General features: G+C 47.0%; 1 protein-coding gene and 1 long non-coding RNA gene across 3 annotated transcripts in view; one reads left to right on the top strand and one right to left on the bottom strand.

Annotated features, from left to right (window-relative positions):
• The window catches only part of LOC123188848 (uncharacterized), a 15,805-nt gene extending 11,401 nt beyond the window's left edge, over nt 1–4,404 (top strand). The window contains exons 1-3 of one of the 2 annotated variants that reach the window (XM_044601121.1): nt 2,261–2,507; nt 2,837–3,139; nt 3,216–4,404. In XM_044601121.1, the coding sequence (XP_044457056.1) occupies nt 2,837–3,139; nt 3,216–3,992 (1,080 nt within the window). In that variant the 5' untranslated portion in view covers nt 2,261–2,507 and the 3' untranslated portion in view covers nt 3,993–4,404. Of the gene's footprint in view, nt 1–2,260; nt 2,508–2,836; nt 3,140–3,215 lie in introns of those variants that run through there. The other variant, XM_044601122.1, reaches the window with a different exon arrangement.
• LOC123188850 (uncharacterized) lies at nt 268–1,636 on the bottom strand. Its single transcript, XR_006495250.1, has 2 exons — nt 1,116–1,636; nt 268–1,018 (listed from the first exon to the last, which is right to left on the bottom strand). It is a non-coding gene; the product is annotated as an uncharacterized lncRNA (long non-coding RNA).
• Nucleotides 4,405–10,766: the final 6,362 nt, after the last annotated feature.

The following is a 10,766-nucleotide window of genomic DNA, read 5'->3' as shown; positions in this document are numbered from 1 at the left end:
GTTCATGTCCACGTTTTAATCTGCCTAGCCTGGAGCTTGCCTGGAACCTGCTTGGGATGTGTTTGGTTAGTGACCTGGGATTTTTCTGCCTGGTGAAGTTGCCTGGGTACGCTGCCTGCCTCCAGGCGTAGCAAATCGGACGCCTGGCCCTCTCCCCAACCTGCCTGGGCAAGGTGACCCTACTTATCTTTCCCTACTAATAAAGCACGGAGTGCTTCTGGTCGTACGTCGTCGGTGTTTTTGCGAAAAAGCCCCTCTATTTCTTTGAAATTAACCCGCAGTCCCTGTTTAAGTGGCACTTTGGAAAAACGTTTCGTTTTTGCGTAAAACCCCCTAAATTTGTTAGAAACTATGCCCGCGGCCCTTATTCCTTATTGACTGGCTCAGCACCACGCGTCTCGCCGCTTATCCTTCCGTTCTCCATCGCCGGGCACGCGCCGCCGCTTGCCGCCGGCGTCGTGGCGGGCGTCCGCGCCGAGGCGGACAGGAGACCCAAGTCAAAGGCTGGTCACAGGGAAGGCCTCGGCGGGAAGACTAGAGGAGGTCTCGAGCGCGACAGGGAGCTGGCCGGAGCGCACGGACAGTGGGGGGGCTTCCGTCGTCCAGGCACAGGCTGGATACGGCCCCGTGGCGCGAGTGTGCCGGCAGCATGGGGAGGGGAGGGCTGGAGCACGGGCGCGCACGCATGGGAGGATATAGTCGTCCCCTGGCGCAGGGTCAACGGCTTGGGAGCGCTGACCGCATCGACCCAGGCGGCGCGGCTACAGAGCGATGCAGGGCACGGCAGTGGCGGGTCACGGCACCACGGGCGGCGGACGGAGCGACAGAGAGAGGTATGGCGCGGCAGCGGAGTTGAAGCGCCTTGGCGAGCTCGGGCTCCACGGCTGCGAGTCGGGCTTGGCGAGGGTGCAGGCAGCACGGGACGTCGATGCCGAGAACTTGGAGGCGGGGAGCCGGTTCCCAGCTTTGGGAGCGTGGGGCGACACGAAGAACAGCATCGGGTGGCGGAGCACTGCCTCTACACTTGAACAAAGAGAGAGGGGGAGATATTCAGAGAGGATAGAGCAGAATTGAAAGGGGAAGAAGAGTGAAGGTGAGGGCGACGGGCAGGCAACCTGCGGGGGGCTCCGATGGCGCGGCCGGGCATGTGCGAGGACGAGGCACGGTGTCGCGGATCCGTTCCTGGCGAGGCCTTGGACGGCTGGCAGCTTGAGCTCCAGGCGGCAGTGGGAGCTCGTGAAGAGGCCATGAGGAGACGCTCGGTTGTGGCCTCGATTCCATCTGGATCCAGAGCTGGGAAGGAGGGAGGGGATGGGTGGGCGTTGTGGGAGTTCTGCGCATGTATGTGGAGAAGAACGCGTGGGGGGCGACCGGGGAAGACAAGGTTGAGGGCAGCCGACTGAGAAGATAAGGTTGGATGGAGGGAGAGAGCAGAGTGTCGGGCCAAATAACACCCGTCACCCGCGCGAGAGGTGTAGATAGGATTTCCGAGCGCGTGTCCAACTGACATAGCTTCGCTTGTGTCGAAAGAGAAAATAATAAAGTAATAATAAGAAAATGAAAGAGAGAGAGGGGGAGAGAGAGAGGGAGAGCGGATTAATAAACAGGCTCATGCACGCATCACGGCTAAACATGATTCGATGAGAGGGATTAATGGGAGCGAGAGGGACACCCCAGTTCGTCGATGGTGTGTGGTGGACTAATTATCAAAAGGTGCTTCACGTATCTGCATATATGGAAATAGTTCAGGCACGTTTATCATCCACGAAGTCTGGTTAGAGCATCTACACCCACTATATCCTCCTCAAACACCTGAAATGTTCGTTCAGTCAGTGTTCGGTATTTTTTTCAAAAGTACACCTATTTTTTTTCCTAAACGCCTGGACTCACCCGCATATCTCAAACCCATCTCAAATCTGGGGCCAATACGAGGCTACCCGATCACCTCCACTAGACCCCACATGCAGTGACTTGACCAGAAAAACATGGGAAGGAACTCACGCACACTGCATTGGAGTCATCACTTGCGCCGCGCCGGAGCTCGCTCATGCTGAGGGCAGACTACGGGCAGGCGGGCAGGTGAGTCGTCGATATCGTCGCGTACGAGAGCGTGTGAGGGTAGGCTACGTGTGGGCGGGCAGGTGAGCCGCCGATATTGTCGCGTACGAGAGAGCGTGAGGGGTAGGCTGCGGGCGGGCGGGCAGGCGAGCATTGATGCAACCGAAGAAACTCGCTGACATATATTAGAGAGGTAACAATGTTTCCCGTTGCAACGCACGGGCATTTGTGCTAGTAATTTACTATACCCCGTAATATATGGGCAAAGCATTTTCCCCTCCACATCCACTCACGTTTCCCCTCCCCATAGCTCACAATCTTCTCTCTCTTTGGGATTGTTCTTGAGAGAAGGGGAGAAGGAATTGCATGGGAAATTGATTATTGGCTTTGATTCTTCTTTCCCCCAACAATATTTCTAGTTCCTAGTCAGATCTGGTGAAATCGTGAAGGTGAGACTGCAATTTTTACCCTATCATGTGTGCCACGATTTGCTGCCCCCTTCTCTGTTTATTTGTTCTTGTGATTAGAACTTGCTAGCATGAACGCATCTAGTGCTTCTTTTCATTTGGCTTCTTTTTTTTACTTGATTGGAAGCTACAACCTTCCAGATCTGAAGAAACCTCTTACTAGAGTAATAATCTAGCAGTACTTTGCATATATGTGTGCACGCATGTAATCTTAAATCTGGCATAGAACAATCTCTCTATTATTGGTTCTACTGACTACATATACGTACATCTCACTTGTTTCTTATACATTTATTTCATCTAATATCCAGATGTATACGGAATCTGTCCATTATGTTATCAAGAAACGACGGACGTTAGGTGTTCTAGCTGTAATGTTGGCCATTGTCCGGTGGCGTCGTCGACGTAGACATTACAATCTTAGAATGTCTCGAAGAAAGTATGGGCCATTGGTTGATAGAGATCTGGAGAGGCAAAAAAAGTTGAATGACCTGTACAATTCAACCGATAAAAATTGCATCAGTCAACTCCGGACGACGGGGTCGCTGCGCAGTGGGTTTGATGATGTGAACAAACAAGTAATGCTCTCCCAATCTACTCTAGATGGCTTATCGGTAATTATCTCATACAAATTATCTATTTGTCGAGTGTTCAACTACTGATGTGGAACTAACAATAAAATTCATGTAGGCCAATGATCGTGGAATTCTCTCTAAACCGATTCAGTTCTACGACAAGTTGAAGGAATTATTTAGTGGCTCGTCGGCAGATGGCTCTTTTATGCAAGACCCTTTCTCTGCAGCTGAAACTGACAATGATGATAAGGTAAAAGATGACATGATGAATGATATGTCCACCTTTGATGAAGCCAAGGGTCCAACAGGTCATGACTCGGATAAATTAGATACAGATAGTGATGATTGTGAAGCGGTGGCTGCTCTTGCTGCAACTGATAGTCAAGTTTCCTCGTCCAATGTTGCGGCTCTAAAGCCTAACAAGAAAAGTTTCAAAAAAAGTGCAAAGCCAAATACTCTGCCACCACCACAAAATGATAAAGCTAAAAGGTCAAAGCCAAGATCATCTCAAGCATCACAAGATGACACTAATATGGATGTGCTGCTCACAAGTACTTTGATAGGCATACGAGAAACTCTTGCAAGTCCAGTACAGACTGTAGCCCCAAAGGACCCAAATGCTCCTTTATGGGACATGCTCAAGAAGATTCCGTTGCCACCTGATGAGAGGATGTCGGTCGGGATGCATCTATGCAAACCAGAATTTGCAGTCCATCGAGGTTTTCTTGTCAGCATGGGTCAAGAATACCTGGAGCATTGGGTGTATACATACTTATCTGACAATTATCCTGCTGGCAAACGTGTCGGCGATGATCTTGTTGGTAACCTTGGAAACAAAGATCCTGCTAGTAACCTTGGCGATGATCCTGCTGTTAACTCTAGCCCTTTCTGAGTAAGATTGATTGGTGGTCTACCATATTGTTGGATCCTTTTGGTTGCAAAACACTAGTTTCTAAGTAGTTAATGACTAGCTTTTGGCTATGCACAACTGATGTCTAAGTAATGGCTAATGGTGGTATTATTTTGCTACAGCCTTCTGCTTAGTTTCCAAGTAGTATCAGCATGCATGATATGATTATTAGATGCTAATGTGAAAGTTGTGTTGCTTTCTGACTTGGATAAGTTTCTAGGTAGTATTATGATGAATACATAATTAGACTTCTGGTTATGTTAATCCCACAAGGATAATTTGTGTATCTCTTGCATTCCAGATGTGCTGGACAATGAGTATTAATCGAATGTAATGCACTGTGGTTATTCAACAGCAATGTTGTTGTGTATCGTCAGAGTTATAAAATCATTTGCCTTCAGTGTTATGCTTATGAAACTTCAGATTATTATTACTTTTTTGCTTATCAAATTATTTGGCTTTGTTATGCTTTTGAAAAGTCAGACCATATTTATTTATATTTATATTTAGCATATGCATATCGGTGATCTCCAATCCCAGGCAATATAGCAACCAAACACTGCCTGGGCCATTTATCCACACAGGCACGTTCCCAGGTCAGCAACCAAACGTAGCCTAGAAACATGGTCGTGCCTGGCCAGGCATTTTTTGCTGAGATGTCCAGGCAACTCCCAGGCAGCTATTTTGCCCAGGCAAACCAGTGAGGACACGATCCAAACACACCCTTAATTCAGGTGGGGGTGAGTGCGGGTTGAATCAGGCAAACGGCAGTGGGTTTTGTGCAATACTGTGCGCGCTGACCGGCCCAGCCAATTGGCGAGTTCTTATTGGCCTGGGACTAAAACATCACATTGGATGCAAGTTGAGGTATGGCTTGGTCTAGTTTTACAAGTTTGGGACTAGATCATCACATTAAATGCAAGTTAGGGTACCTGGTTGCTATTACCTCCAACCGAAAACCGTCCACCCCACCCATCGACGTGTGGGGACAAACCAAGAGCAGGGCCAGCTGCAGTGTAAGAGACAACGTGCAACGTTTGCCTGGGTGAACCATCCTTTTATCCAACGAATAAAGCGAGGGAACGTCCACACCCAGACCTAAACAAGCACCCAAGAAACTGTCAGATGGGACCAGGTGTAGGTAGGGCCCAGCTGCAGCAGCCAAACACATGCATGTAAGATCAAGGCGAGTACACAAACAAGAGAGGTAAAAGCACCCCAGGTACCCCTCCTTAACTTGCATGGAACGTGATGATTTAGTCCTAAACTTGCAAAATGCAACTCCATCATACCCCAACTTGCATTGGATGTGACGATTTGGTCCCGGATCCATCACAGCGCGACAATTGGCAGCCACGTGGCCGGCTCGATCATGGCATGCACTTTTGCAAAAACACCCTGCCATCTTTTCTAATTAATCCGCAATACAAATCTGTCTGAAGTTTCACACTGGATCTGAAACGGAGGAAGTGGTTGGTAAATATTGACTCCTCTTGATCTAAAGTAAACGGTGGTAACATCACTTTTTCTTTGTAGAAGGAAAATGTTCAGAGTTACAGTAAGCTTTTTTTATTTCACTTCACTTTTTTGTGGGAAGAATTTTATTTCACTTCTCAGGGTAGGGGGTAGTCAGAGCTGAGTTGAGACGTGCTTGGAAGCCCATGTGACATAAAATAATTCTATTATAACAGGAGACTTGCCTTCTGCTTTTTGACTCTCTGACACACCTATGAACCGCCAGTCGGTGGCATGGCCATGTGCAGTTTGGTGTTTGTGTCATGATTCTAACTACTCCCTCCGTCTCAAAATGTAAGACTTTTTTGACACTATAATAGTGGCAAAAAAACGTTTTACATTTTGGGACAGAGAGAGTAGTTGTTTAGTTGATTTTCACTGAACCAGATCTTAACTTCCAGTTTGGCGTGTGTGTCATTATTTCCAGCTTGGTTAGCTCCACCATCATCCTTATGTTTGGTTTGTTGTTTCCTGTCCTCCCAGTTTCGTACCTTCTCCAGCCAGTTGATCTTGCTTCTTTCTTTATCGCAAAGATGAGACCTTGTTATGCGGGTTCGGCTCAGCTGCAGGGCTCCCTGCACGAATTATTGTGCAGGGCCAATAAGAGATCGCCATGTGTCTTTGTGGGCCAACCACCCCCAATTAAGTTAGATTATTCTATTATGGTCTAAATATTCGTCTTCGCTGGTACTTCCTCGCCTGGCCTACGCAAAAGGAGAACTGATTTACTGAATGGCTTCACACAAGAATGGTTGCTAGCAAGTAGCAAGGACGGTTTCCTGCAATGTCCGCCAGCCGCCGCAGCAACAGAGAAGGAGGGCGGACACGATTAGGAGCACGTCGCCGATGCCGCCAAGAGCACTCGTTGCAGTTCTTCCGTTCCTTGGTTTTGAAGTATTTGGAGTCTCGATCTAGAGAGCCGAGGTGCCGTCTACACGGAGGGACTTCTGATGTTGTGGTCTCATGGAACCCCAAGAGCACAACTGAATCTCGCCGGAGCGGGAGACCAACACGGCGGCGCTTCTCTTCTCCGTACTTGAAAAAGACAGTTTCAATCTCTCAATTTAGTTTGCTTTGACTCAATTCCTTTGGCGTGCAGGCTTTAATTGATCTCACAATCAGACATGCAAAATCTTGAGGCGAGCTGAGCGCAATAGTAAAGAAAACATATGCGGCGACCGTGCTATGAAAAACGGGTGGACGATGGTGAAGCAATCCGGCAATGCTGAAGCAGAGCAGAGGAGGCACCGCCGGCGGCATGGGACATGAGATAATGATGACCACACAATAAATAGGAGACGCCGGTGACGACGGGCACATCGTACCAGGGAGAAGAATAACGCCCAGCTATGGCGAGGACGGACCCAAGCTACAAGATGAACAAGACCGTAACAGAATAATCTAATCTAATAACTTAATTTAAGGTAGTTGGCCCACAAAGACACATGGCGATTTTTTATTAGCCCTGCACAATAATTCGTGCAGGGAGCCCTGCAGCTGAGCCGAACCCTTGTTATGCCATCCCTATCGTTTGGCAGGGCCGTCTCCAAGAATTTGGGGACCCGGAATGAAATGCAAATATGACCTTCTTTTTAAAAAGTTTCATGGTCAAGTAACTCTCCCTTGATTGTAGAATTTGAGATGTGTCCACATTTAGAAATACACCTAATATCAATGCCAAAAAGTGAACGTACCAAACTGATCTCATGTTGATCTTATACCTATATATATAATAAAAGCATCATCCGGCTAGTATCAATTCTGCTACAGTTTGCGCATTGTAGACAACTAGTACTACTAGAAAATCTACCGTGGTAATTAGGAATAGGAGCGCTGGCTACAACTAACGGGAAAAAAAATCTAGTAGCGCATGATGAAAAAATCTTGTCACATGATTGATCCGTTCATAGGCTTACCAAATCTAACAGAACGGCAAAACTGACAAACGGAGCAGGCGGTAGCCGGTGGATGAACAAGTAATTGGCTTGTGTACTGTGTTTGTACTCAGATCGGTGCACCGGCCGGTGAGATCGTCCGTACCCTCGTATAGGAAGCGAGCCGAACATGTACTGCGGGTAGACATAGCGATTGGTGTCGGCGGTAGGCAGGCGATCAAAGCCGCAAATAAAACCTACTGGAGAAATAGCGATTGGACGTCTGGCAAGCAATCAATCGTAGGCCTGCTTGAACTCCGTATGATGATAATGGGCTGGATTATTGGCCGCTTTTTCCAAATTAAACTTTACCTAATGTTGTTACCACATGAATGGAAGGCGTTTCATGGAGGGAAAGAAAAGCTGCAGAAGCCGGAGATCAAGGAAAGATGGGTGCCACCGGAGGAGGGTTGGGTTAAGGCAAATTTTGATGGAGCTGTTTACAAACAAGGAGCAATGTGTGATGTAGGTGCTGTCCTACGGGATCATTCAGGAGCTTTTAGATCTGTTACTTGTCATCTCTTTGATGGAATCGCCGATCCGGAGGTTGCTGAAATTTATGCTTGCAAACGAGCTCCACAGGTGGCGGCCGAACTCAACACATCCAAGCTGCTGTTGGAGACGGACTGTGCTAATCTAGCATAAGGTGTTGTGTGCGCAAGAGGAAACTCTCTCTACAGTTGGACCCCTGGTGGAGGAGATCAAGGAGAGGATGAAAATGTTCCAAGAAGTGAAAAGTGTCTTGGGTTAGGCGTAGTGTTAATGCTGCCGCGGATAAGTTAGCTAAAGTAGGGTTAAGCGATGGACTGTGTAAGGTTTGGTTTGTTGTTCCCTCAGATTATATTCTGGGCACTGTGTCGGACAAGATTCCTAATCTCCTTTAATTAGTCAATAAAGTGGCAATAGTTGATCCTAAAAAAAAGACGATATATTGTCTTACTTGAGCGAAATGCACGAATGGTCACGGTTTGTCTCTGGCCACGGCCAAAGAGGAACTACAGAGTAAAAGAGAAAATCCTAACACTAGAGACCGGTACGCTGGAGATTTGAGATGCAAGTTGATCGGACAATCCGCACCGGCCCTTGATGTGCACAATGGGAATGATTCAGTTGATGTTAAGAACTGTGATTTTGCAGCCAACACAGTACAATTAATCTATCAGCGCAGAAAAGTCAGACCCTAAATAGACTCGAAGCTACACATAAGTCATAGTCAGTCATGCTTCCTGTTGGCATAGTTACAGTGGGGAATTTTATGAATACAGAGTTTCAGATCCGCGAGTTAATTAGACAAGACGGCAGGGTGTTTTTTGTAAAAGTCCAGGCGAGGACCGGTCTGGCCACATGTCTGCCAATTGTCGCGTTGTGATAGGCCCAGGACCGAATTGTCACATCCAGTGCAAGTTAGGGTATGGTGGAGTTGTATTTTGCAAGTTTAGGACTAAATCATCACATTCCATACAAATTAGGGTACCTGGGGTGCTTTTACCTCCAAACAAGAATACACCCCTCACCTCGGACTCTCGCCTGATATGACAGTACCCACCCACGTCGCCCTGCCCGGTCAGCCCATCGCCTTGCACAAGTCCAAGCCAATCGCATCGCATGCAACGCTCAACCACTCAGGAACTGAGGTAGCGCACGCCAACGAGCGACCCAACACGAGATGGACCTGAGCACAAGGGTGGCCCAGTCGTCATCTACTTTAATCCAAACACACAATGTACAGAAAAATGAACGTCCAGATGTTTACCAGGGAGACAAAAAAGTACAGGTAAGTGGACAGCAGTGCAAATTTTGCCGGCCGGATGAATTGGAAAACGCAAATGCCCCAGTTAGGCGGGTTGCATAGCGGGATTTATATGTTCAATAGCTGGCTTAGATTATAATTTAGACTCGGGGTTTCTTGTATTGTGCAGCCATCGCTACAATTCGCATCTACGAGACATGTAGGACTACCTCCTTGTCAGATCCACAATGGAACCCCAACTTTTCATCTAGTTCATGTGCTCAGTTTATTATCCGCAATTTCGGATTGCACTTCACCTTTGTTTTTGTCGGTTCTTCGGTTGCTTGCAGGAACTCGAGCCTCGTTGTTCAGGTTGATCGTGCCTACGGTAAGGTCAATAACCATCGGAGTTTGGTTTAGCGATTGTCGAGGCGTACCGTCGGGTACGGTATAGCCAGATCGTCAAGGTCAAAATCCACCAAATCGATAATTATCCCCACTCTCGTCAAAAGATCGGGCCGCTGTCACATCAGTTTATATTCTATGCTATAACTGCTATGATCCTGGAATATGCAATTCGGTGGAAAATTCATATGCACATGTGGAATGGTAAACAGTTAAGTAAAAAGTTCCTAGTCTTTGCCTATAGGACTAGCTCAAGTGTTTTTGGTGATCATGTTTTCCAGATCTTAGGATATCATTAAGTGTAATGATAGTCCTAAAACAACATTGAGATTGTGACATTGGAAGATCAATCATATTGAATCGACCCAGACTTGTTTGTTGTGACTTGGATTAATATTGTCTTTATTCAATTGCAATAACACGGAGTGTTAACATGTGATCTTGTTCCTCAGACCATGAGAGTATCATGGTCACTTCTCAACATACGACGGGCTTTGGGGTTGCTCAAACGTCACCTGAAACACGGTGATCATAACGACAACTTACAGGTTCATCGGAAAGTTTGACAAGTGGCCAGATAGCTCAAGAGTGGGATTTGCTCCTCCGATGATGGAGAGATATTCTTAGGTCCCTCTCGGTGTGACGGTGTCACTCATCGTCTGGCCAGACACAAGTGACTTCGTCACAGGGATGCCGGAACATAATAACGAGAAAAAAGAACAAAAGTTCGGTAACGAGAATTCAGTATAGTGAGCATAGTAATGACTCGAAGGATACCGATGCATCCCAGGTTTTGTGAAGTATCTTGAAGCAAAGGGAACATCACATAATAATCAAAGGTTCACTCGAATATCATTCGTGTACTCACAGGGACCGATATGGACATCCACGGTCCCGCTGTTAGTCATTGAACGAACGGTTTCGTTCATGTCTGCGTGTTCCCAAACCTATGGGGTCACAAGCTTAAGGCAATCACAATCTACTGAGTGTTAGTAGGATGGGAGTTGTGAGAATATATTTGTGAAATTATTTCATGAATATTTGGAATAGTTCCGAGAGAATCCGGAAGCATTTCGGGGTCATCGAAAGGGTTTTAGTGAGTATCAGGTAATAACAGGTATTACCGATAAATTATATATATATGTGGAAAAAGTTTCCAGAGATGTTAAATAT

The sequence above is a fragment of the Triticum aestivum genome, chromosome 2A (assembly GCF_018294505.1).
Source record: "Triticum aestivum cultivar Chinese Spring chromosome 2A, IWGSC CS RefSeq v2.1, whole genome shotgun sequence".
Lineage (NCBI taxonomy): Eukaryota > Viridiplantae > Streptophyta > Magnoliopsida > Poales > Poaceae > Triticum > Triticum aestivum.
Note: the sequence above shows the minus strand (reverse complement) of the source record. Positions and strands in the feature narration are given on the sequence as shown.